General features: G+C 47.7%; 1 protein-coding gene across 7 annotated transcripts; it reads left to right on the top strand.

The window, feature by feature from the left end:
• The first annotated feature begins 11,793 nt into the window (after positions 1-11,793).
• Positions 11,794-25,216, top strand: MMP23B (matrix metallopeptidase 23B). 7 transcript variants are annotated; one of them, XR_011089488.1, is made up of 10 exons: positions 11,805-12,466; positions 15,601-15,749; positions 17,563-17,702; positions 18,583-18,750; positions 19,744-19,908; positions 20,787-20,897; positions 21,898-22,024; positions 22,721-23,294; positions 23,561-23,620; positions 24,108-25,216. XR_011089488.1 is itself a non-coding variant. In XM_068658658.1 (8 exons), coding segments are annotated over exons 1-8 (1,035 nt in total). In that variant the 5' UTR covers positions 11,794-12,292; the 3' UTR covers positions 24,109-25,216. The 7 variants fall into 7 exon arrangements, 2 of the variants coding, with proteins under 2 accessions (XP_068514759.1, XP_068514757.1); XR_011089490.1 differs by lacking the exon at positions 23,561-23,620; XR_011089487.1 differs by having other exon boundaries at positions 23,561-25,216.
• The last annotated feature ends 1,762 nt before the right edge of the window (positions 25,217-26,978 follow it).

Raw genomic sequence — 26,978 nt, 5'->3', positions numbered from 1 at the left:
AACCCGAACCCCAACTCCAACCCCAACCCTAACCCTAATGGCGTCCCCCCGGCAACCGCACCCCGCACACTTGGTTCCCCCCTCATTTTAGTTCCCCCCGGTGCGCCCCACAAAAGTGTCCCCCCAGAACCCGCACCCCGCACACTTGGTTCCCCCCTCCTTTTGGTTCCCCCTGGTGCGCCCCGCAAATTTGTCCCCCCGGAACCCGAACCCCGCACACTTGGTTCCCCCCTCATTTTGGTTCCCCCCCCCGGTGCGCCCCGCAAATGTGTCCCCCCGGAACCCGAACCCCGCACACTTGGTTCCCCCCTCACTTTGGTTCCCCCCCCCCGGTGCGCCTGGCAAGTGTGTCCCCCCGGAACCCGCACCCCGCACACTTGGTTCCCCCTTCATTTTGGTTCCCCCCTCCCTTGGGGTCCCCCCAAGCCCCATGGACCCCCCCCCCTTGGTGCCCCACCCCCCGTCCTACCCGTGCCCGCAGCAGCCGCTCGCGCTCCGCCAGCGCCTCCCGCACCCGACGCTGCATCTCGGCCAGGTGGAGCCAGGCGCTGGGGGGGGGGAATAAATTGGGGGGGGGTCTGGGGGTGCATTTAGGGGGCGGAGGGGACTGGTTCTCACCTGTAGAACTCGGCCTCGAGCCCCCCCGGGGGCAGCTGCAGGGCCAGGATGCCTGGGGGGGTGCGGGGGGGACATGTTAGCACCGGGCATTAGCTCCCCTCGGCCGCCTGCAGTACTCGTTTTCCACCAGCAGGTGGCGGCAAAGGGCCGCCCTCGGGCGTCACCGGGCATGAGCTCCCCTCGGCCGCCCGCAGTACCCCTTTTCCACCAGCAGGTGGCGGCAGAGGGCCGCCCTCGGGCGTCACCGGGCATGAGCTCCCCTCGGCCGCCCGCAGTACCCCTTTTCCACCAGCAGGTGGCGGCAGAGGGCCGCCCTCGGGCGTCACCGGGCATGAGCTCCCCTCGGCCGCCCGCAGTACCCCTTTTCCACCAGCAGGTGGAGGCAGAGGGCCGCCCTCGGGCGTCACCGGGCATGAGCTCCCCTCGGCCGCCCGCAGTACCCCTTTTCCACCAGCAGGTGGCGGCAGAGGGCCGCCCTCGGGCGTCACCGGGCATGAGCTCCCCTCGGCCGCCCGCAGTACCCCTTTTCCACCAGCAGGTGGCGGCAGAGGGCCGCCCTCGGGCGTCACCGGGCATGAGCTCCCCTCGGCCGCCCGCAGTACCCCTTTTCCACCAGCAGGTGGCGGCAGAGGGCCGCCCTCGGGCGTCACCGGGCATGAGCTCCCCTCGGCCGCCCGCAGTACCCCTTTTCCACCAGCAGGTGGCGGCAGAGGGCCGCCCTCGGGCATCACCGGGCATGAGCTCCCCTCGGCCGCCCGCAGTACCCCTTTTCCACCAGCAGGTGGCGGCAGAGGGCCGCCCTCGGGCGTCACCGGGCATGAGCTCCCCTCGGCCGCCCGCAGTACCCCTTTTCCACCAGCAGGTGGCGGCAGAGGGCCGCCCTCGGGCGTCACCGGGCATGAGCTCCCCTCGGCCGCCCGCAGTACCCCTTTTCCACCAGCAGGTGGCGGCAGAGGGCCGCCCTCGGGCGTCACCAGGCATGAGCTCCCCTCGGCCGCCCGCAGTACCCCTTTTCCACCAGCAGGTGGCGGCAGAGGGCCGCCCTCGGGCGTCACCGGGCATGAGCTCCCCTCGGCCGCCCGCAGTACCCCTTTTCCACCAGCAGGTGGCGGCAGAGGGCCGCCCTCGGGCGTCACCGGGCATGAGCTCCCCTCGGCCGCCCGCAGTACCCCTTTTCCACCAGCAGGTGGCGGCAGAGGGCCGCCCTCGGGCGTCACCGGGCATGAGCTCCCCTCGGCCGCCCGCAGTACCCCTTTTCCACCAGCAGGGGGCGGCCTATCCCTAACCCTAACCTAACCCGAACCCCAACTCCAACCCCAACCCTAACCCTAATGGCGTCCCCCCGACAACCTCACCCCGCACACTTGGTTCCCCCCTCATTTTGGTTCCCCCCCGGAGCGCCCCGCAAATGCGTCCCCCCAGAACCCGCACCCCGCACATTTGGTTCCCCCCTTCTTTTGGTTCCCCCCGGTGCGCCCCGCAAATTTGTCTCCCCGGAACCCGAACCCCGCACACTTGGTTCCCCCCTCATTTTAGTTCACCCCGGTGCGCCCTACAAAAGTGTCCCCCCAGAACCCGCACCCCGCACATTTGGTTCCCCCCTTCTTTTGGTTCCCACCCAAAACCTCCCCGGCCCCATAGAGCCCCCCCCCAGCCCCACAGATCCCACTCCAAAGCCTGTAGGTGCTCCCCCAAACCTTACAGGCACCTTCTCCAGATGTTCCCCACAACCTCCCAGCCCCACAAGTACAATGTGTCTGGGCGGCGCCGCGTTAAAATGTGTCCGGGCGGCGCCGCAATTAAATGTGCCCGGGCGGCGCCGCGCTTAAATGTGTCCGGGCGGCGCCGCGCTAAAATGTGTTCGGGCGGCGTCGCGCTAAAATGCGCCCTAACCCTAACCCTAACCCTAACCCTAACCCTGCATTTCCAGGCATGCTCTGGGCACCCAAAATGGCCTCCCAGAAGCCTGGTGCCGGAAAACTATATTTACCAGCATTCCTTGGACAGCCAGCACAGCCAATCACGGGCCGAGTTTTCGAGAATTACATTTACCAGCACGCACTCTAACCCTAGCCCTTACCGCCCTTACAAAAAAGCCTCAAGCCCTAACCCTAAAAATCCTCGAAAACCCTACAGACATAACCCAAAATATTTACCACACTAAACACCTGAAGACCTATGCCTAAAACTCCTAACCCAATAAATTAAGACGTTCAAATCCCAAGCCCACAAAATTAAGACGTTCAAATCCCAAGCCCAAAAAATAGGACTCTCAAAACCTAAACCCAAAAACTAAAACCTAAAAACCCAAAAACCTAAACCCAAAAACGCTCCAAACACTAATCCAAAAAAATAAGACGCTCAAAGCACTAACACAAAATATTAAGATGCTCAAAACCCTAACGCAAAAAATTAAGATGCTCCAAACCCTAACCTAAAAAATTAGGACACTCAAAACCCTAACCCTGGAGAACCTAACCTGAAAAAATAAATAAATAAATAAATAAATAAATAAAAATAAAATTTTAAAACCCTAACCCTAAATAATTGACCAAAAAGAAAACCCTAAGACCCTAACCCTAAAAAACCTTTCAACACTACAACCCATAAACTCTAAAACCCTAACACGCTAACACTGAAAAACTTAAAACCTTAACCCCCAAAACCCCAAAATCCTAACCGTTAAAAATCCAAACATAAAAAACTTAAAATCCTAAACATAAACCCTGAGAATACTAACCCTGAAACACAACCCTAGTGCCCTACTCCTGAAACCTTAAAACCGTGAATCAATCGTTGGAAAATAACATAGGCTCAGTAGAGGATCTCAGTACCCTTACCCTGACTCTGACCCTGACCCTAACCCTAACCCTACCCCTAAGCCTAACCCTAAGCCTAATCCTCTAACCCTAACCCGAACCCGAACCCGAACCCGAAACCTAACTCGAAACCGAACCCAAACCCGAACCGTAACCTGACCACATACTGGAACCCGAACCCCAACCCTAACCCGAATCTGAACCCTAACCCGAACCCTAACCCAAACCCAAACCCTAACCCGAACCCGAACCAGAACCCGAACCCGAAACTGAACCCGAACCCGAACCAGAACCCGAACCCAAAACTGAACCCTAACCCGAAACCGAACCCCAACCCGAACCGAACCCTACCCCGAACCCGAACCCTAACCCGAACCTGAACCCTAACCCGAACCCTAACCCTAACCCTAACCCGAACCCGAACCTGAACCCAAACCCTAACCCGAACCTGAACCCTAACCCAAACCTGAACCCGAACCCTACCACGAACCCGAACCCAAACCCTAACCCGAACCCAAACCCAAACCCTAACCCAAACCCGAACCAGAACTCGAACCCGAAACTGAACCCAAACCCGAACCAAAACCCGAACCCGAAACTGAACCCCAACCCGAAACCGAACCCGAACCGAACCCTACCCTGAACCCGAACCCAAACCCGAACCCAAACCCTAACCCTAACCCGAACCCTAACATGAACCCAAACCCTAACCCGAACCCGAACCCTAACCCGAACCTGAACCTGAACCCTACCCCGAACCCAAACCCGAACCTGAACCCTAACCCGAACCCAAACCCAAACCCTAACCCGAACCCAAACCCTAACCTGAACCAGAACCCGAACCCGAAACTGAACCCCAACCCGAACCCGAACCAGAACCCGAACCCGAAACTGAACCCCAACCCGAAACCAAACCCGAACCCGAACCGAACCCTACCCCGAACCCGAACCCTAACCCTAAACGGAACCCTAACCCGAACCCTCACCTGAACCCAAACCCTAACCCGAACCCAAACCCGAACCCGAACCAGAACCCGAACCCGAAACTGAACCCCAACCCGAAACCAAACCCGAACCCGAACCGAACCCTACCCCGAACCCGAACCCTAACCCTAAACGGAACCCTAACCCGAACCCTCACCTGAACCCTACCCCGAACCCGAACCCTAACCCGAACCCGAACCCTAACCAGAACCCGAACCCAAACCCTAACCCTAACCCTAACCTGAACCCAAATCCTAACACGATCCCGAACCCTAACCGGAACCCAAACACGAACCCTAACCCAAACCAAACCCAAACCCCAACCCTAACCCTAACCTGAACCCAAATCCTAACACGATCCCGAACCCTAACCCGAACACTAACCTGAACCCTAACCCCAACCCTAACCCGAACCCGAACCGAACCCTAACCCGAACCCCAACCCCAACCCCAACCCGAACCCTAATCCGAACACGAACCCTAATCCGAACCCTAACCCGAACCCTAACCCGAACCTGAACCCGAACCCTAACCCGAACCCTAACCCGAACCCGCAACCAAACCCTACCCCGAACCCCAACCCTAACCCCAACCCTAACCCTAACCTGAACCCTACCCCGAACCCGAACCCAAACCCAAACCCTAACCCGAACCTGAACCAGATCCCAAACCCGAACCTGAACCCAAACCCTAACCCGAACCCGAACACTAACCCGAACCCTAACCCGAACCCTAACCCGAACCCGAACCCGAACCCTAACACGATCCCGAACCCTAACCCGAACACTAACCCTAACCTGAACCCGAACCCGAACCCAAACCCTAACCCACACCCGAACCCAAACCTGCACCCGAACCAGCACCCAAACCCTAACACGAACCAGAACCCTAACCCAAACCCGAACCCGAACCCTAACCCAAACCCTAACCCAAACCCTAACCCGAAACCGAACCCGCACCCTAACCCTAACCCCTAACCCTTACCCTAACCTTAACCTTAACGCTTAAATGTGTCTGGGCGGCGCCGCGATAAAATTTCCTTACTACATTTCTCGGTATGCTCTGGGCATTCAACATAGCCTCCCGGAAGTCCAGAGTCCGAGAACTACATTTCCCGGTATGCTCTGGGCGTTCAATATGGCCTCCCGGAAGTCCAGAGTCCGAGAACTACATTGCCCGGTATGCTCTGGGCGCTCAACATGGCCTTCCGGAAGTCCTTACTCCTAGAACTACATTTCCCAGTATGCTCTGGGCATTCAGCATGGCCTCCCGGATGTCCAGAGTCCTAGAACTACATTTCCCGGTATGCTTTAGGTACCCAACATGGCCTCCCGGAAGCCTGGTGCCGGAAAACTATACCTACCAGCATTTCTTGGACAGCCAGCACAGCCAATCACAGGCCGAGTTTTCGAGATCTACATTTAGCAGCACTCACTGTAACCCTAGCCCTTACCGCCCTTACAAAAAAGCCTCAAGCCCTAACCCTAAAAAAAACCTCGAAACCCCTACAGACATAACCCAAACTATTTACCACACTAAACACCTGAAGACCTATGCCTAAAACCCCTAACCCAATAAATTAAGGAGTTCAAATCCCAAACCCACAAAATTAAGACTCTCAAATCCCAAACTCAAAAAATAGGATTCTCAAAACCTAAACCCAAAAATTGAGGACGCTCCAAACACTAACCCAAAAAATTAAGATGCTCAAAGCACTAACCCAAAAAATTAAGATGCTCAAAACCCAAACGCAAAAAAAAATAAGATGCTCCAAACCCTAACTCAAAACATTAGGACACTCAAAACCCAAACCCAACCCCAAACATTAAGATGCTCCAAACCCTAACCGAAAAAATTAGGACACTCAAAACCCTAACCTTGGAGAACCTAACCTGAAAAAAATAAATAAATAAATAAATAAATACATTTTAAAACCCTAACCCTAAATAACTGACCAAAAATAAAACCCTAAGACCCTAACCCTAAAAAACCTATCAACACTACAACACAAAAAACTCTAAAACCCTAACATGCTAACGCTGAAACCCTTAAAACCCTAACCCCCAAATCCCTAAAATTCTAACCATTAAAACTCCAACCCTAAAAAACTTGAAATCCTTAAACATAAACCCTGAGAACGCTTAACCTGAAACCCAACCCTAGTGCCCTATCCCTGAAACCTTAAAGCCGTGAATCAATCTGTAGCCAATAACATAGGCTCAGGAGAGGATCTCAGTACAGTAGCATTTTTATTCGAGATTACAATGGCGGGCGTCCAGCAAGCAGGACGGCGCCTACTAATTCCATACACAGTTTATATACTTTTTTTTTCCCTCCCAAGGACCGGGACCCTCCCCTGTTTCCCCATTAACTGTGCAATCCAGGTTCATACTCTATCTGTTGCTTCACAGAAAATACACAGCTGCTGGCCTGTTACAAGTCACATTTCTTTTGAGGCTTTTATTCTTTGAGGTGGTAATGTTTCTTACACCGTGATTTCTACCTAATGGCGGTAAGGATTCTGGTTGTCTGCATTTTATAAGGTTGACTGTTGTAATAAATGACTAAGTCCCAAATAGGATTACAATCAAAGTTTACAATTTATTAAATGAATAGAGGTAAGCAAACAGCACTGGGTGCACTGGGAGTCTCTGCTCGACCAAGATGCACACAAATTACATCAGGCAGCTGGTTTTTATGCTCCAAGGCTAATAAATATTCGTTACTACTTCTAGAAAAGGAGGGTTATTATAATTAGATCCTGGAATCCAAACCCGCCCACTGGTGCATGCGTTATCAGTCTCTGGTGGTCCCTGTGGGGGTCTCTCATACTAAAGGCTCATAGTCTTCCTCCCAGGCTTTTCCCTTGTCCTTCTCCTTTGTCCATCTTGGCTGGATGTCAGAGACTTGCATAGTGCCCCATGCAATAGTCATAACAGTTAGCAGTTATTCTGAAACCCCTTTGTTCTCTTATCCCCTATTGACACGAATTGCTGGACCATTCCTTTGCAAGATACAAGAACTATATACACTAACCACTCTGTTTTTCTTAGACTTGTGTTTATACAAGGGTATGTAAAATAGAAGGTCACATTGCAATACAGGCACTTACTACTAGATTGCTTTACTATGACAGATCCTACTAGTTACCACCTCAAAAAGATGTGCTTACCGGTCTCTACTTGGAAACACATCAGTCCATAGACTCTGACCCACCTAAAGAACCTCTTTAGCAACCTGTGCTAAATATCCCTCTATTAAGTGAATTCCAAGAACTTAAAAAATCCATAGACTCCAACCTGCCTAAAGAACCCTGCAATCAACTGAAGGAAAAACAAAGCACTTGCCCGCCAAAGAGCAGCCCAGGCAGAATGAGCTCTCTGAAGGGATGCCTGCAAGTCATATACTATTGCACCCCACCCCAATCACACGGAAAAGGGAAGGGGCCGTGCATGAGAAGAGGTAAAGAGAGCAAGAAAAACAGCAGCCCTGTTTTTGGTATGGCTTAGGTCTACAAGGTGGAGCACAAGCAACCAGGCTGTTTCGCTTCAAAGACTTACCTTAGCTTTGGTAAAGGAAACTGACTGGGCTGACAACCCTCTCACCTTTTTGCACCACTCCACAACGTGGGGATTTTACCTCTCCAAGGTATGGAATATCCCTTTGGTTGATTTAGGTCAGCTGCCCTGGCGATGTTCCCTCCCCATCACTTGCCCACCCTCAGCCTGCTGGCTCCTGGGGGCTTGGAAGGAGTCCTGATACTGTGACAGCACTATGCAGCAATAGACACAACACTTGAGTGATATCAGTGCTGTTCCAGCTACGAGTGCAGAGCACAGCACTGTGTGGGCTGCTGCAGGGAAAAGGTGACTCCAGCTCAGACAGACCCAACACAATATCGTATGTTATATGGCAGCTCATTTTAAACTGAACATCTTGGCAATTAAGATTGAAAGGAGCAAACTGAGGCTGAGGTGTTTTAACAAGGGAGCTGTGTTGTGTGGTGCAAATGATCTGATTCTTTCTGTCCCCCGAGTCTCCAGCTGACACTGTAGGTTTGGTGCAGCATTTGTTCCCCTCTGACAGCTGTTTACAAACTGCTTTTTCATGTGACTTTTATTGCATGCAGAGATCTCCAGATAAGATCCACAACTGTGCAGAAAATCACAGCTCCCTGAAGATGGTATCCACGTCCTCATCACTGCTGCTGACAGCACGAAGGCAAACCAACCCCGCTCTGTCCCTCGCCTTCCTCTCCTGTTCCCCATTACACCATATGGATTCCCTCAGACTGTAAAGTGTTCCATTGCACTTCGACGCTGTGCAGAAGTCAAAGCCAGGAATGTTTTTCTGTCCAAATATAGTCAGGCTGACAGTCCTTGCCTGTAGTCCAAGCCAAATATGCTTCAGAACCTGAGACCAACAAAATTCAGTAAAACTCCAAAGTCACAACTGCACTTCTCCGCCCTTGTATAAAGGCAGTCCTTTCATGGGTCGGGCTGCCTGATAAATCATGGAGAATATTTTCAGCTTTAAAGAACCAAAGGTAAAACTTGAGTTTTGACTGTCCTCTTGCCCTTGGCATAGAGCAACACTTGCTCCTAGGAATGAGTCTGGGGAGTTGTCTGAAACACCTGAGAAAGGCTTCAGAAACAGCGAGGTTCTCCAGAACGTGCTTTTATTAAAGATCTAGATCATAGCTTTCGGGGGGATCTGAACCAAGACATGTATCTTATAAAAACCTTTGCTTTCTCTATGGGGGGGACAAAGGAAATTCTTAGGTCCCTCAGGCTATGTGTTTGGGAGTTCTCAATTCATGTTTTAAAACCCAGGTCCACCTGTCATCTTCAGGACCAGAAAGGCACTAACAGGATGCTTGGAAGTCCTGGTTTCAGGTTTTCCTGCTCTGCGAGATTCCTGCTTGACCACAAGAAAGCCTCCTACACAGTGCTGTGGTCTCAGCACTGACCACAGGTGCAGGTAAGGTGCAGATAATGGCGCTGCCCTGCCCTCAGGACAGATATGAAGCTAAATGCTCAGAGACTGAGACACTCAGACACTCTGGCAGGAGGAGAGGCTACACGTAACACTGCACAGGGTACATTTTTCAGACAGCGCTGACTTGTACGAGCCTTATGAAGGGCAAGTGCACTTACTGCTGTTGCGCAGTTGCATGACTGAAACTCAATGTTCTTCCAGCACTGTGTTTGCTAGCAGTATTTCTTCTGAGCCAGTACTACTTTACTGGAGAAAAGTTCTTGGCTAAAGTTTCAGTCACATTCCAAGGCAGGTCTCTGCTTCAAGATTCACCTTCTCTATCAGTCGTCTGCAGTCTGCAGACTTACAGAAACCGCTTCAGGTGCCTGAGACACTGCTGAGTTGCGGAGCTGCTCAGTTACCAGTTTCTTGCTTCATTCTCTGGTCGTAAAAGCCATCAAAGGTGCATTTGCACCACTTGGGGGCTCCAAAGAAAGCACGGGTTCGGGGTGCACAGGCACAGGCATGTCCCGTTACACAGCTGTGCTACTGGGATGTGGTGTAACTCCCTGTAAAGTGGCAGCTAACAGCTGAGATGAGGCAGGATTTCAGACTGATGCAGTTCAGCTGCTTTGGTCTGTAGGTGTTAGAGCCCTGTCCCCTTGCTTTCTGCCCTTTCCTCACAGTTCTATGCAAAACTTCCTTCCGTGTTACTGCTCCTTCTGTCCTGGTGTCTGAACAACTCCAGTGCTTTGCCCACTCTGCAGAAAGCATGGTTCTTGTCTGGGGGGGAATTTGGTAAAAACTGGAAAAGAAAATGTTCATGGAACTACACAGGGGCTCTTTGGTCATCTTTATTCTGAGTTGTTTAAGAAGTCTGGGCCAGCTTTAGTCCCAAAATACATGAACACTCTGAAACGTCACAAAACCTGGATAGGTTGGAGAGCTGGGCGATCGCCAACCGCATGAAGTTCAATAAGAGCAAGTGCCGGGTCCTGCACCTGGGACAGGGAAACCCTGGCTGCACGTACAGACTGGGCGATGAGACGCTGGAGAGCAGCCTAGAAGAGAGGGATCTGGGGGTCCTTGTAGACAGCAAGTTGAATATGAGCCAGCAGTGTGCCCTGGCAGCCAGGAGGGCCAACCGTGTCCTGGGGTGCATCAAGCACGGCATCGCTAGTAGGTCAAGGGAGGTGATTGTCCCGCTCTACTCTGCGCTGGTGCGGCCTCACCTCGAGTACTGTGTGCAGTTCTGGGCACCACAGTATAAAAAGGACATGAAACTGTTGGAGAGTGTCCAGAGGAGGGCTACGAAGATGGTGAAAGGCCTGGAGGGGAAGACATACGAGGAACGGCTGAGGGCACTGGGCCTGTTCAGCCTGGAGAAGAGGAGGCTAAGGGGAGACCTCATCGCAGTCTACAACTTCCTCGTAAGGGGGTGTCGAGAGGCAGGAGACCTTTTCTCCATTAACACCAGCGACAGGACCCGCGGGAATGGGGTTAAGCTGAGGCAGGGGAAGTTTAGTCTTGACATCAGGAGGGGGTTCTTCACAGAGAGAGTGGTTGCACACTGGAACAGGCTCCCCAGGGAAGTGGTCACTGCACCGAGCCTGTCTGAATTTAAGAAGAGATTGGACTGTGCACTTAGTCACATGGTCTGAACTTTTGGGTAGACCTGTGCGGTGCCAAGAGTTGGACTTGATGATCCTTAAGGGTCCCTTCCAACTCAGGATATTCTATGATTCTATGATTCTATGAACTAGGAAAAAATGTCAAATTAGATTATTTTTAATTACTTAATGTACAAGAGGTTTCTGAAACCTTTCCATCTTTCAGATATGTCTTAGGAATGTTTCTTACTGGCACCAGAACTGCCCGCTCCCTGCCTTTGCTGGAGGTGGGAGATGGCAGTGAGTTCCTTTCCTCTACCTGGCCAGAGCTGTCCAGCTGAGGACCCCACCTCCGAAGTGCCAAGTGTCTAGTGCTCAGTGACCAGGCAGAAATGAAGACCTGAGAATTTCTGAGTAAGCTTTTAAAAAGTGACAAACTGACTCAAACCCACAGCCCAGAGGTGTCTTAAAGACTCCAGCTGCTCTAGGCAAACTGGCCACCTTCCTTCTCCAAGTCTGTCTGTGGTGCTCAAGCTGAGGTATCCCAAACAGCATGATTGTGAATGAATATTCCACTCTCTGAGCATAACACCCCTTACTGGGTCACTCCCAAGTACACAAGGAATGTGCAGGAGTCACTTGCCAAGTTTCATGGATCCTCATCCATGATGTTTACTTTGATCAGAGTTTGTAAACTCCCCGACCAAAATTTTCAGAGTGGAGAAAAGGTGCTTGCTCTCGCCCAGCATCTCCTTTTTCATTCTGCTCCTGAAGCCAGGCTCTGACGAATGACAGCTCCGCTACCACGGAGCACTGTGAGCAAGCATTCCGCGGGCATGATGCTGGTTTCTGGATTCCCTTTTCTGCCCCCTCCCCCAATTTCTTTATTACATAAAGCTGACAACTGCAGATTTGTCCTCTGCTGATTATACAGGCAGTTAAAGAGAAGAGTTCATGTCCATCCCAGCTTGTTTCAGTTTGCTCCTTCCCCACCAGCCCAACTTTCAGCTGCAGTAATCTGATACTGCTTGGCAGAGGCTAAGAGAATGAGAATTTTTGGCACATTGGAAAGAGGCTTAATGTAAAGTCGGCTTTCTTTCTTTTTTTTTTTTCTCTCCTTTTTTTTTTCTGAAACTCTCGTGGTTCTGCACAGCTCTGGCAGAAGCTGCAGGACTCCTCACAAATGCTCCAGATGCAACTGTGAGCAAAAGGATTAGCAATGCATTCTGCAAAGGGGATGCCTTAGGAGCTCTCATCTCCCTCTAAAAAGTACTAAAGACTGACATGGAACAAATAGAACAACTTTCTGCAAGCAGAAAGAAGAGCTTCAGCTTCCTCTCGGTGGACAAGAAAAGCAATGGCTATCGGACCCTCGTGGGATTTTTGTGCATATTCCCTGTGGTGGCTTTGCTGGCTGTCATGGGAGATCCAGCTGGAGCTGCTGTTCAGAAGAGTCAGGTAGGGAAAAGATCAAACTGTAAAAAGCTTGGAAGGGGAGTGGGGATATCGTGTGTGTGTGTGTGTGTGTGTGTGTGTGTTGTTTTTAGAAGACTGATGAACTCAGGAAGCAATCTAACCGATGCGTAAGTAACTGTGTTAAGGCAACCAGATTTATGTCTATTCAAGCCACTTTTTGCAAAGGATCCTGAGAGGTAATGATGCATCTAAATGAAATCAGATTGCTAGAGGTGTGTACACAGCTTGCAGACGGCCAAGTGGTGCCTGCATAAAAGCTTTGTGTTTGCCCTCAGAACTTGAGCTCTCCTGAGCACCTGGCTCTCCCAGCCCGCTGTGATGTGGCACACACACATTCTGGTTTCTGCAGCAGCTGAGATTCCTAGGAACTCCAGAGGCAGGGCTCATGGTGTAAGATTGAAACTGGGAGTTGGTGCTGGACCTACAGAAGGTAGTAGCTATGTTAACTCTTTCAGGGTCTATCTGTTAATAAGATAAGCTGGGACAGACTCAGCTTCGGGTGGAGCTGTAGCAGGACTCTGGGACTCTCAGAGGTTGATCTTAATCTTCACTTTTAGCTTAATTTCCACTTTCAATTTTATAAAAAGAAACAATTCAAGAGCTTTTAGCACTTCCTGCTGTTTGTGTTTATGATGACCCTGGCAGTAGCATCCCTCGTTTGCATCATGTATTCAGGGCTCTTCTTAACTTGGTTCTGAGCCACGGAGTTGTGTTGCTGTTTAGTTTGAGTGGGGAACTGCACAACTAGGAGAGAGAGAGGAAAGAATTACATTCATTACAGCTCAGTGAAGTAAATTAATGGAGGCCTGACTGCCCGGGGTGAACAATATAGACGAGGGATGCTGACCAGAGTCTGCCTTTATCTGTGTATATTTTAGTGTTTGTTTAAATTGTTGAAGGAGTTGAAACATCTGTCCTTCTTGTGGCATGTCCCAAACTTTTTGAATACTTAAGACCTTACTCCACAGTCAAGTGGGCTTCCTTCTGGGAATTGCTGACCTCTTCTCCAGTTCTGAATATTCCCATAGTCTCAGCTCTTTGGCATCCAGACAGATCCTTTGATCCAAATTACACTGTGTAATTTTTAACTAGATCATTCCCGTTTCTGTCAGAACCCTAAACCTGAGCTGCAGCGTGTGTGTTAGGCATTGGTTCTGAGTTGAAAAGCCGACTGTCTTTTTATACCCTACACTGGTGCAATTTATAGCCCCATGGCAGAGAAGGCAGAAGCAGTGCCCATCACTCAGGCCCTGCAGCTGGTGGATCAGTGCTATCACAAAGTGGAAATGGCACCAGTTGGGCTGTGCATACATAGGCCAGAAAGAAATGAGCTGTGTTCTGCTGGCTTTGCTAAGGAGCAGGGGGATCTATCACAAACAGACAGCTACCATAGGGTGTTAATGTCTGACCTCATCCCCTTATCAAGACTCCTGAGTCAGAGCCTGCAGACAGAGCAGGAATTCCCAGTACCAGCAGTCCTGGGCTGGTGATGCCAGAACGAGCGTGCAGTCAGGCCCTGTGCTGGCAAGGGATCAAAGAGAAAGGAACAGAAGAACATCAGGTAGGATTTGCCTAATTCTACCCTACTAGAAAGAGTTGCAAAAAGGAGGATACCTTACTATCCCATAATTATGAGCTAATCTTCTCCAGGCTTCTCTTACAGCTCCAGCAGAACTGAGCCCACCAAGAAATACAGGTTATCCAGACAGGCCCCAGCGTAGAGCAAACTAGGTGACAAAGGTTAAAAGGGAGAAGCGACCCCAAGTGCTCGTTCAAGACCAAATTGATATTGGAAGGCTCCCAGAACTGTGATCAAATAATGCCCTGCCAAAAGCTTGCAGCTTTGAAGGTACGATATGTAGCATCTCTTTGTGCCATAGGTGACACTGTGTGGCCTTTGCATGCCTTACATTTGCTCTGATGAACCCAAATTGTGAGTCAGGCCCTTGGCTGAGCTGACAGACAGGCTACAATAGAAGGCTGTCCTAGAAAAGAAAGAAGCTGAGATTAGAGCAAGCAGAAGCCAGTGCAGCACACAGACATTAGCAGAAGAAACTGGTTTCCTGTTGGGATAGAGTCCCTCAGCCTTTCTCCAGTCATGACTAGCTGCAGTCATGGAGCGATTTGAGCAGTGTCTGGCAGCTGCAGCTTCTGGCTTCCTGTCCTTCCTTACCATTGGCTTGCTGTAGGCCAGGGATCTGCTGTTTTGCCTCTCCAAGCCTTAGCTGTTCCGTGTGTAAAATGCAGACTTCTGTAGGATGTGCTGGGCGGTTGGACAAACTCAGACTGGTGCAGCTTTTGTAATGCTGCCACTGTACATACTGCAGTGTTGGTCTCGGTGCCTCAGGAGCAAAGATGACCCAGAGACATTCGGTGTCTTCCTCCTGAAAAAGGAAGCAGAGCAGGTGGACTTCCAGGGATCTATGCTGGTCTCACTCTTTTACCTCTGCTGCTGTAGGTGGAGTCAGGCATGCCACCAAATGTGATGTCTTTTACTGTGTGATGGCTTTAAACGCACTCCAGGGTTTCCAGGGCTCCAATTTACTTTGAAAGCATTTCAGATCCACAGCCCAGCTTTATAAAGAGCTCTCGCACAAAGGGTTGCCTGTTTGACTCATTTATCCGGTGCTTCATTTCTTCTGCGGTTAGGCTGGAGAGCAACAGCAAAGTGGAAAGGAAATGAGGGCTTTTCAGGAAGAGCTGCAGCTCTGCTGGGGCCAGAAGCTGTCTGAAGCCTTGTTTCTGTTCCATCTGTGCTGCTCTCCAGGAGAGGAGCAGCTGCAGTGCCCTGTCCTGGAGTTATGCAACAGCTCAGGGGAACCTACAGCACCGATCCTCTGGGAGCCAGCACCGAGGGGTGCTGCTCCCTTCTTGCACCTGAGTGATGCCCCGGGAATTCATAGCAAAGCCCCTCTTTTGCTCTGCCTTGGTTTTGTTCAGCGTGCTCTGCCAGGCACTGAGTAGCCGATGTGCCAGTCCCTTCTCCTGGACACCATGCGGGAGGGCTGCCCATGCTCCCCAGCCACCATGTGCCCCACACTTGGTAGGTTTTCTTCTGTGCTGTTCTATCCTGCAGTCTCTCCCACCTCCTTCAACCTCCTGTTTTGTCTTTTAAGGAAGGTGCCACATCATCGCCTGGTCTTCGTGGAGCAAGCACCTCTGCTTTGCACAGCCCGGCTTTCCCACCTCGGCCTCCAGCACGGAGAAAGCGATACACGATCACGCCGGGGCACTTGAAGTGGGATCACTTCAACCTGACCTACAAGTATGGACTTGCATCAGCCCTTACATCTTTCTAAGTGACCATGGGCATGATATTAACCATACGAATACTGCTAATCCATTTGTCAGTGAGTGGATAGCTGCTAAAGGCGTTCTAAAGCAGGAATTTTTTCTACTAATGTCCACCTCTCACCTTGGCTGTGTGCTAAGCATCCCCACTGCGTTAGAAGCAAGTAGCACATGTGGCAGCAAGCTGAGACTAACAGTAAAACTGTTAGGGGGCAAATTGAGGCTTCCCAGAGCTAGGGCTGCCCACAGAAGGTAAGGAATTGAAACTGGCTCTGCTGTGCTGTTATTTTTAGAAGAACTCCATCTGAACCTAAGTCATCACTGAGGGAAATTGCTGTTGAAAGGTTCTGTGATTTCAGGAGGATGGAGCTCCATTAGTGTTGAGTGCTTTTAGGAATCACTTTCTTCCTGCTGTCTTCGGGAAAGCACACCAACTCTCAGGTTACTAATAAACAATAAAAAGCCTTTGGCAGTTCTAGGGTGAGTGAATATTAACCCCACTGTTTTCAGACTTTTCTGCCAGGGAAAGTGGCTGTTGAGCATAGCGGTGGAGCTGTGTGTATGTGTCGTGCTGGTGCTACCAACAAGCAGGCTGTTACTCAGAGCCAGACCTAATGGACTGCTGTGGCTTTTCACACTGAACTTTCACGTTGCTGCCTGGCTGTACTGCTAGCATTAGATTTGTTAAATCCCGCGTGGTGCTTAGCCTCAGGGCAGCACACTTCCTGCATTCAATGGTGGCTGAACAGCCCCTGAAACTGTTTGTTGAGCTGTGGTGGCAGCATCCTGGACAGATGATTTTTCTCTCTGGGAAAATATCTATGGCATTGGTGAATGTTTTCAGGAGAGCTAGTGTGAGCTCAGAGAGAGCAAGGTTCGGGAATCCCCTCGGAAGCAGTTTCAGAAGACAAGCCCTGGCAGGTGGAATGGGGCTGTCCTTGTAAAGCTCAGGCTGTCAGGAGTCCTGGAAGTTTGACTGGAGAGGCCAGCTGATCCTTGCTGGCTGACAGAGCTGTGCATCTTCTGGGAAACAATGGTGCCAAATCATTTTTTTCCAAATTCCTAATGTGCTAACAAAGGCCTTTTTAATGTGGCTGCTGACTCCAGCCTCTCCTTTAAAGTACAGAGCAAGCCCCAAACAGAGCTCTTGAGGGAGAGCCGGCATCCCCAGCAGGTAGGCAGCAGGGCTGGGTTGGCAGGTCTTGGCAGATTCCTGAAAGCATCCCAGTTGCTGCACTGTAGGCAATTTGCTGAATGCAGATCTGCTTTTGGGGTAAGGTAGGTTTTTAGGAGCCTTGTGTACCTTATTGTGGATAGACAGGGGTTCTGCCATCCTTCACTAGATTTTCTTACAGTTCAGCTGTATCTGTACCTTCAGCCTAAGTGAAAGCCTTAGTTTCTCTCCCAAGTGATGAGATTTTTCAAAGGAAATCTCTTGTTTTGCTCCCAAACCTTTGGAGCCCTCTTTCAAAAGTTCTGCCTAAGAGCATTATAGCTCAGCACGTGCGTGTGCATTGTAACTGCAGTGATGGGAGGAGTTGTTACTTGATGCTGGAAGGCAGTTGCTTTCTCTTCCAGCAGTGCTGCACCACAGACAGGTGTTAGGATAAAGTGGATTTCCAAGAGAACCTTGTCTAAAATATTCTTAATATCCAGTCCAAGCTACTCCTGTGTGAACCTAATAGAGTGCATGGAAAGACTTGATTGCCAGATGCAGCCCTGATAGCCTTTTTCTCACATGTGGGGAAGGACCAGCATTTTCCTGAGGTTGTTCTGTGTCCCTGCAGAATCCTCTCCTTCCCGAGAAACCTCATAAATGCCAGGGACACACGCAAGGGGCTAGCAGCTGCGTTCCGGATGTGGAGCGAGGTTTCACCGTTCAGCTTCAGAGAAGTGCCACGCCACGTAGATAGTGACCTGAAAATAGGTGAGCTGCACAGCTGCCTGCACTGACAGGAGGCTGTTGTGTGTGCCGTCTGTCTACCTGCTGCTCTGTCCTCTTCTTCCTGTCCTTCTGCCCCTACCACCACGCACAAGTCACCTCCTGACTTTCTCAGGCCTAGAAGAATGTTAGCACTGAGCTCTTATCTGCTCCATCTCAAACCCAGCTGTACGTTCTCCCTGGGATTTATGGCCTGTGTGCAGTAATTATTTCTTGTGCAGATGGCAGCAATATTGAAGTAACAAGCAGAGTTTCCAGTGTTTCGCAATAAGCAGTTCAGTCTGCTGTTGCATGAGGCTACTTCCAAGCACATGATAAACCTTCCCAGGGGCCTGTCCTGCTACCACTTGCGAGCTCCAGGTGGCCCCATTCCAGTGGACACAGGGTGCATTGTGAAGCTGTTGCGGTGCTAGCAAAAAGTCAGCAAGCAGCTGCAACTGTAAGGCTGTTTGTTCGTTTGCATGTAAAATTGAATGATTGCATCCTGGGGTTATCATCTCGCTGTCCTGCATCTTGGGGTTATCATCACACTGTCCAACTTCACTCAAAAAAAAAACAAAGTTTCCTTGTGATGTTGCAAAGAGCATTGAGCATTCCTTTCTGAAAAATAGATTCCTTAGCGTGCACTGGGGACAGCTCCAAATCCAAGGTCATCACTGGGCTGAGCCTAGTTTGCCTCACAGCAGTTGCTTTGCATTTATTTTTCCTGTTGTGTTTGTAGGTTGCAAAAAAAAAAAAAAAAAAAAAAAAAAAAAAAAAAAGTGGGATACAGCAACAGATTTCTTAGTAAACCACAAGTTTACATGTCTCTGTCCTGGATGGGCTTATCCTGCTAGATACACTAAATCTGTTTCCTTTCTCATAGGCTTCTACTCCATCAATCACACAGACTGTCTAGAGTCTCTCATTCACCACTGCTTCGATGGAACAACAGGGGAACTTGCCCATGCCTTCTTCCCACCCAACGGAGAAATCCATTTTGATGACCATGAATACTGGATATTGGGAAATACCCGGTTCAGCTGGAAAAAAGGTACTATGTGTCTCAGAGAGAACATCGATGATGCCTCTAAGATTTAGATCTTTGTCCTGAGTGCCAGTTCTGCCAGATTCTCCACCATAGCAGCCCAATTCCATGCTTTTATTGCAGATAGTTCAGCAGCTGATTTGCATACAGTTCAGCCACTTCTGTAAAACAGTAATAACATTTCTGACTTCAGAAGGCGAATGTGGGGCTAGTAGTACTTGTTCCAGTAACTGCATCTCTGCCCAAAGCTGAGCTAGCTCAGGTATTGGCTCAAAGGATGGAAAAAAAGTAGAATAAAATTATTGTTCTTCCAAGTCACGTCAGTGAGATTTAGCAGAAGTCTTTAAGAGCCAAAAAAATCCACTGACTAAGGATTCCTGTTTAATGTGCTGATAAGTTAAGCACATGTGCAAGCTACCCCCTTCAGACGCTCTCTTTCCATAAGCAGTTGGATTCAACACAGGAATTGTGCGATACTGCTGTGGCCTCTAATTATGCAAGATACCAGGATAGGTGTCAGTAATAATAGCACCTCTTTTGAGTCATCCTTCAGCTAAAATCCATCCTGTCTGGAAGCAGACTTCAAGGTGCTACCGAGAAGCTTCGGTTCAGCCCCACAAGCAGAAGTCAGCTGGAGGCTTTTTTAAGCTGGAGCGTTCCAGCTAGCAGCCTCACCCCCAAGCAGTCAGTTCCAGTTACAGCTCAGGGCTGCAGGAACAAAGCAGCAGAAAGCTGCCAGGAGGATGTGAATATTACAGGGCACTTGGCCCCATTTCAAACATTGCTCTTTCAGAGCAGTCCTCCTATAGTCTGGCAAGAACTGCTGATCAAATTAGAAGTGCATATAAATAATTGGCTTGACTGCACCCAAGGAGAAGAAAATGGGCAGCCTTTCCTAAGGCCACACCTTCTAAGTGCTAAAATATTTCCTCTGGTTTTACACCAGGATTAGCAAATGTACTTTACCACAGTCAGCTTTTTTTTCCATTTCTCTTCCAGGTGTTTGGCTCACAGATCTGGTACACGTAGCAGCTCATGAGATAGGCCATGCCTTAGGACTCATGCACTCCCTGAATCCCAATGCCCTCATGCACATCAATGCCACTTTGACTGGGAAAAAGACCATCTCTCAAGATGAAGTCTGGGGAATTCACAGGCTTTACGGTAAGGAAGGCAGGGTTGTGCTTGGGATTTGGCAGGACTAGGCTATAAGCCAGGGAGCAGTATCCAGGAGGAATCCTATTCCTTTTTTATGCAAAGTGGAACTAAAAGGAGGTGTAGCATTGTCTGTTTCTGGCACTGATAGTTTCACATGTCAAAGACAGGAGGCCAGCCACAAATACATTACTGTGTGGTATCTTGCAGGCTTCATGCTCCCACCTTCCCCCATGGCAGGTCTGAAAGCCGCTTGACTGACCCCTCACACCTTACATCCTCAGCCTGCGCTGAGCGACTCCAGCACAGGCACCGCAGTGTCCCCTTACATCTAGATTGTTGTGCTGCAGCCCAGCATCACCTCTGGGCACGTACTCTGAGCCTTGCTTTTGTACCTTGTACTGTGCGTCACCCAAGACAAAAGGCTAATTTTAGCCATGGAGAGTCCCGACAATGCTTTTGGACATTTGCTAACATGAAGGGAAGGGAAAAGCTTGCATGCAAAGAAAGGGAGAAGGCAAACAGCTGTCGATTATTCTCATGGCTGGATTGGGCTGTTACCAGAACATGACAGAGCTCTGCAATCCAGACAGGCTGTGGGAAGATGCTCTGGAGGTCCAGAATATTTGCCTGCCACTCTTCAAATGCTGCTCTGTTTTTATCACTGATGGCATTGTGCTAAAGTAGCACAGTATCTACCCCCCGTTCTTCTAGTAAAGGCTTCCTGCTCTATTTATTTTACTCCCTTTTTAGTTCCCTTCCCCTCTCAGCACCATCATTTACATTGAGCAATCTGATTTGGGTGAAATGTCACTTTATTATTTCTTCGAGGGAGAGGGAACACTGTCCTGCCAGTTGCTCTCATGCCTTGTCTCTTTCTGTTCCAGGATGCAGAGATAGATTATTTATGTGCCCATCATGGGCACGAAAAGGTTTCTGCGAGACACGCAGGAAGTTGATGAAAAAGCACTGTCCCTCCACCTGTGACTTCTGCTACAGTACCATAACTTTTCTCCTGGGGTTTTGGGGGGGGGGGGGGGAGGGTTGCAGAGGGAGGAGGTAAAGCTTAGCAGCCCTTGCTGCAGGGGTAGGCAGGATCTTTACACCAGAGAGCAGAGGATGCAAGTGACTAGCCCTACCCAGCTCTAACGAGAAGCATAGCAGAGATGCCCTCCTATGCAACAAGCTAAATCAAGGCTTGGAATTAGGACTCAGTTATTATGTTGAAATATTTATGGACTAGACCATTAAACTGTCCCGTTCTTCCCTAGTTTAACTGAACCAATGCTAGGGAGTTTCTGAACACACAACTACTCCACGTGCCTCAGACAGCTTCCCTTTTGGACCTAGCTGAGGAAGTGAGATGTTGGTGTGTTAAATTCAGAGATAAGAGATGCAGTACAGTACCCGATGCAGTGATGGGACAAGGACAAAACAAGTGACATCTAAAGCATAGCTGGACTTGAGCTGCTCCGCAGAAAAGGAGATAAAATATGTTAATCACCTTGTCTAGTCTCTCAGTTTTATTAATTCAGACAAGGAACTAATACAGGATCATGTGAACTTACTGCAGCTGTGGAACTGAGTTATAGATAAAACCTGCTGCCCTTTAGGAGTTGCACCATATAAAATTAGTATCTCACCAGTACAGAGGTGTTTTTTTAGACCAGAATAATGCAAAAATGCAGTAAGATAGCTACAAACCCATGCATTCTAGGTGAGTGTTCATAAACAGAACTTCTTTTTCCTTGTATATGAAATGAGCAAGTTGATTTTTATCCATCTGTGTCAGTTTACATGCCATAAGTTAGTTATCTTTGCATATGAACAAGGTTAAATGTCTATGCAAGGACTGTTCAATAGGAAGTATTTTTAATAAATACTTCTAAGATTCCTTAGGTGATAACATAATGCTATGAAAGTGTTTGGGGATGACTGAAGCTTGGTAATGAGATGTGCTAACATTCGTCATTTCTTTCTCTCAAATTCGGTGGACAGAATTCCCCTTTCCAACAGTTCCTCCTACTCTGCCCCCACCAAGGACAAAAACCAAGACTGTTTCCGAAGGCAGGAACGTCACCTTCCGCTGTGGACAGAAGATCATTCATAAAAAAGGCAAAGTTTAGTAAGTGCTGTCATTTATTTCAGTCCTTTAGGACACTTTGCAGCATACATACCAAAAGGAGGAAGAGTGAGGGCGTATGACAAAACATTGTTCGTAAGAGTGCCATTTGTCTTCTGCAGCATGTGACTCTTTCAGTTGGCACTCTGAGTAGAAAGAGAGGTGGCTCGTTAACTGTGAGAAGGGAATGTGCAAATACTGTTTATAACATTGTGAAGTATTATAACATTGTGAAGTATTATTTTTGGATATTTTATTTGGATAACTGTGATATTTAATTTTAATTGGATAACTCTGGGCAAGTCAAAGTTACTGGCCCATATTCTGCAAAAAAACTGTCTTATGTTTATCCACTCACTAGCTTGCTAACTCTTACTAGTATAGGAGCGTATTTCTAGATGTATCTAAAACTGAGAGAAATATGCCCAAGTCCCTGGGTTAGTTTAGACTCAGAACCCAATTTCCCATTCACTTTCAATAGGATTCCAACTAGTAGATTACTCAGGATAATGCACTGTTAAATCTGCCATCATCTACCTCAAAGAGATAGTAAAACTTAACGTCATTTTTGTTCAAGTCCCATTTGTGCTGCAATGCACTTATTTGAACAAAACGTATTAGCTGAAAGGACAGCTAACACATATTTTGCACTGTACTTGATATTTTATAGTTTAATGTCTATTGTTTTTCTTATGACAGCTGGTATAAAGATAAGGAGCTTCTGGAATACTCATATCCAGGTTACTTATCCTTAAATGACGATCACATGAGCATCATTGCAAATGCAATTAATGAAGGAACTTACACTTGTATAGTAAAGAAAAAAGAAAGAATCTTGACCACATATTCCTGGAGGATCAGACTGAGACACTAACAAGGGCTCTGGAATAAGAACTTCAATTACTGCTAGTTCTGTTTCAAATTCAGTATGGTTCTTTAGCATTTTGTATTTAATCTTCAGTAGTGTAAACGAACTTCTAAATCAGCCGCTTCCATACCTTGGGCAAGAAAGACTCTGGGACTTGATTACTGGAAAACAAAACTTTTCCAAGTTAGCTTTAATGGTAAATAATTCATTGAGTGCATGCTGTTCAGAGAATTTAAAAAAATAATAAAAAAAATCAAGTGTAAGATTTTGCAGTTAAACTGGATCACTGCAGACTGCTGAAAAACAAGACCATAACCCTTGATCAAACAGTGGAGGAACACTGATGGCTCAGCTGTGTTGCAATGGAAGGAAAATGACCAGTTATTGTGGGAAGGAAAATGACCAGTTATGCTCTGTAAGTGTTTTGCTATCATTTTCTCAGATCTTGGTACATAGTACTAGAAGCACTTGTAAAAACAAACAAACAAAAAAGACCTAATATTACTTTTTCTTTTAAACAACCCCTTTCTAACTATTCTATTCCACATTTCAACATGTTCAGTTCAGGTATCTGCAGAACATCTTTCCCCCCCTACAACAACCACTGTCCTGTGCTTTGTATTTATTACCTGTATAACCGTAGCCCATATACTGTTTACTTTCATCTGCAGCTCCTCATAACTTGTCCTTTAGGTGTCTGGTCAGTAAACATCTCAGCTTCTTCAGTAGAGGTAAGATAACTTCCGTTAGTGTCACCCCCAGTCACTAAGAGATGAGGTGAATGTGCACATCTAACAGAAAAATAGCATTAGCTCACTTGGCAAAGCCCACCGCACTCCAATGCCTGTATCAGTGGAGGATTCATTTGCACAATTAGCAATCCCTGATAGTCCTTACATTCATTAAGTACACAAAAGAAAGATCCTTATCCAGTATTAAAGCAGCCTACATAGTTTTTTGCTTAGGTTCATCCATTTTTACTCGTCCTCTTAGCCTCTTCAAAGAAGTTTCTTCCTACTTTGAAACACCACCAAAACTGCAAAGCACCTCATGGGTTGCATTATAGGTCAACACTCTAGGAAGCTCTCTGTATTAGGACAGCAAAAGTGCAAGGAAAAAGTAAGAAACTAATCAGAATGGTTTGTCTGGTACAATTGCAATGACAGTCATTTTACTGGCAAACATTTAGCACGAACTCTGCACATCTTCATTTAACAGACCGGAGCAACACCATGTGGAGCTGAGCATCTCCTCTCAAGGAAGCTCTGTCTTCAGGATTTGGAGAAGAGAAACGAGAGCAAAGAGCTGATCGTCATATAGCACAAGGGGATGTCAACACTTCAGCTGCACAGATGCTTAATCCTAGGGCAGATCTGAAGCCCTTCATCTCACAGCTTAACACTTTCTAAAACATCATTTATGATTACTGAGTTTCGTGCAATTTCTCTAACTGCTGTTTACCTATGTGGCAGTAACCTACCGCTATCTCTGCAGTACTCTCCAGTTGATGTTCCTGGCAGGCAGTGTCCAAGACGTAGTTTGGGGAATAAAGAAATGCCCAGGCAAAACTGAAAGCAGCTGCAGGGTAAATGCTGCTAGCTAAGGACCTGCTTTGCCACCGCCATCCTGTTAGGAGTTAACCACCTTCAAATACTGGCTGTGGACCTGAAGGCCACTGGGAAAAGAAACCAACGAAACAAGTTGCACGTTTAAGACAACAGGCCACTGCCCTGCTCTGTCACTCCTCTGGGATGCCACTGACACAAATCTTCCAGTGTGTACAGCTGTTCTGGCTACAGCTTCAAGGCTAGCTCATCACCCCACACAATGGTCAAGGAACTCAGAAAAAAAAGATTTAAATTTCTGTAAAGAAGCCAACAGCAACAATGACAAATTACACTCTCTCTGTTGCCTGCACAGGAAAATTGAATGACAGCTTCCATTTCTGGAACATAGATTTGCTGGGACAGAAAACACTTCACAGACTGGGTGAGCTCTTCAAGGTAAGCAACAAAAGTCACCTTCTCTTGGATTACAATTTGATTTTATAAAAATAAAAACTGAAATAAATAACAACAAAATATGCACCTGAACTACAACACTCCTGTGATTCCACTGCACACTCATGCACTGGAACTTCCACTTTTTTCTAAATGATTTATCTTTGCAGATTATCCATGGTTGGTTGAAATCAGTTATTTAAAAAAAACATGATTTCAAACTAATTGAACACTACAGTACTGTTCCTGGTGAAATAGACCTGTAAATATTTTCTCTCTTTACTTGCCTTTGCGTAACTTATGTATGATTAAAAGCAAACAACCCCCGTCAGTGTCAGAAGTCCAGATTTGTTAGCCCACGTTGGAAAGAAGAACACCTTCCAGCTGTATCTGACACACCTGATTAAGTAGTTAAAGATCAGTAATCATTGTGGGTAAAGCACTGTTAGCATTTCAGGATTTCTGTCCCCTTTCACTTCTCATGTATTTAATGAGTAAATAAGCTTTAGATTCAGTTTTACCATCAGAATTACCTTATAATATAAAGATAAAATAGAATTCAAAAATGCATGGGTGCATGGACAGTTAAACTCAGAATCATACCGGGCAAGTACTCAGTGCAAAAATAGACATTTAAGCCAAAACAGGAGTTGCAATACAGTAACTGAGGGAGAACGGGTATTTCCCTGCTACAAAAAAGAAAAAGAAAAAAGAAAAAGAACAAAAAAATTACACATATCTCTCATAACCATATTACATTTCCATTGTAATGCAGCATGAGGTTTTGTTGTACTAAAAATATCCCGACCAAGATGAATAACCCTTTGTGTCAGGAAATTGCCTCTTCCAGTGCTGCCTGCAACAACATCAAGGAAGCTAAGAGGAAATAATGTCACCAAGTGCAAAATGCACTGTACACCCTGAAATACAAAGTACTCAGTCATGGTTAAGCCTTCACAGCATAGCACAGGCCATGGCAAAATAGCTCTCCCTGTCTGTACGCTGTACTGATGTAACAAAGAAACTGCTTTCAGTGGGTTCCTGATCATCACTCCTCCCCAGCGTAGACAAGTCTTGCTGAAATCATGCATCGTTAACAAACCAGTGGAAAACCTTTTTCTCCTTAGTACTAGGCAATCAGTGAAGAGACAACAGTTCTTCACTTAGCCACACAAAAAATGTTTTTGTAAATTTACCACAATTTTAGTAATCCAGATTTTTAAGGTCCAAACCCTTCATCCCGTAAAAAACAAACAAACAAACAGACAAACCAAAAGAAAACCAAAACCTCTGAAAATACACTGGAATGCTCATCACTTGAGCCTATTGGAGAGCTACCAGGCAGAGAAGGACCTGGGAGTGATTGTGGACAGTCAGCTGAATATGAGCCAGCAGTGTGCTCAGGTGGCCAAGAAGGCCAACGGCATCCTGGCTTGTATCAGGAACAGTGTGACTATTAACTGTTGCCCAGTTCTGACTGCACAAATACCCCAGTATTTTCCAAATCTTCCTATCCCAGAAAAGGATGACAGCATTATAAATTACAGACTTAGAAGGCTGTGATCTTCCAACTTAATTCCTCTGGACATTTCCCTTATGAGAAAGAACTGGAATATGGCATTATTCAATCAGCAAAATGAAACATTATTCTTTCTATGGAAAAAGGACATATTTAAAAGAACTTTTTATAGAAAATAAAGTTTCAAGTCTCCATATTATATCTTTTTGATTTATAAAACAATATAGTACTTCTTTTGCACCAGTGCCATCATAAATACATGTATACAACACATCGAACAGTGGTCAGCCCAGCAGTGCACTCCAAATGTCAACGCGTATTAAGCCCAGCCTGGCCCAGCCCTCTCCAAGTGACAGAACAGGAGAGAAAATGCATAAGCACTATGATTTCTTGCCCAAATAACTGCATTCGGACACATAAAGCTTACTTTAAAAAAAAAACAAAAAAAAAACAGTTGTTTTCCTGGGCTGATCATATACTGCAATAATGTCAGCACAGACTGGGGGAGGGAGAGGATAAAAAAATTAAAAAAAAAAAAATCCTGTTTCCACTCTAGACGACTTAATGGCG

Source organism: Anas acuta, chromosome 22, assembly GCF_963932015.1.
Source record: "Anas acuta chromosome 22, bAnaAcu1.1, whole genome shotgun sequence".
Lineage (NCBI taxonomy): Eukaryota > Metazoa > Chordata > Aves > Anseriformes > Anatidae > Anas > Anas acuta.
The sequence above is the reverse complement of the archived record's forward strand: the minus strand, read 5'-3'. Positions and strand labels throughout refer to the sequence as shown.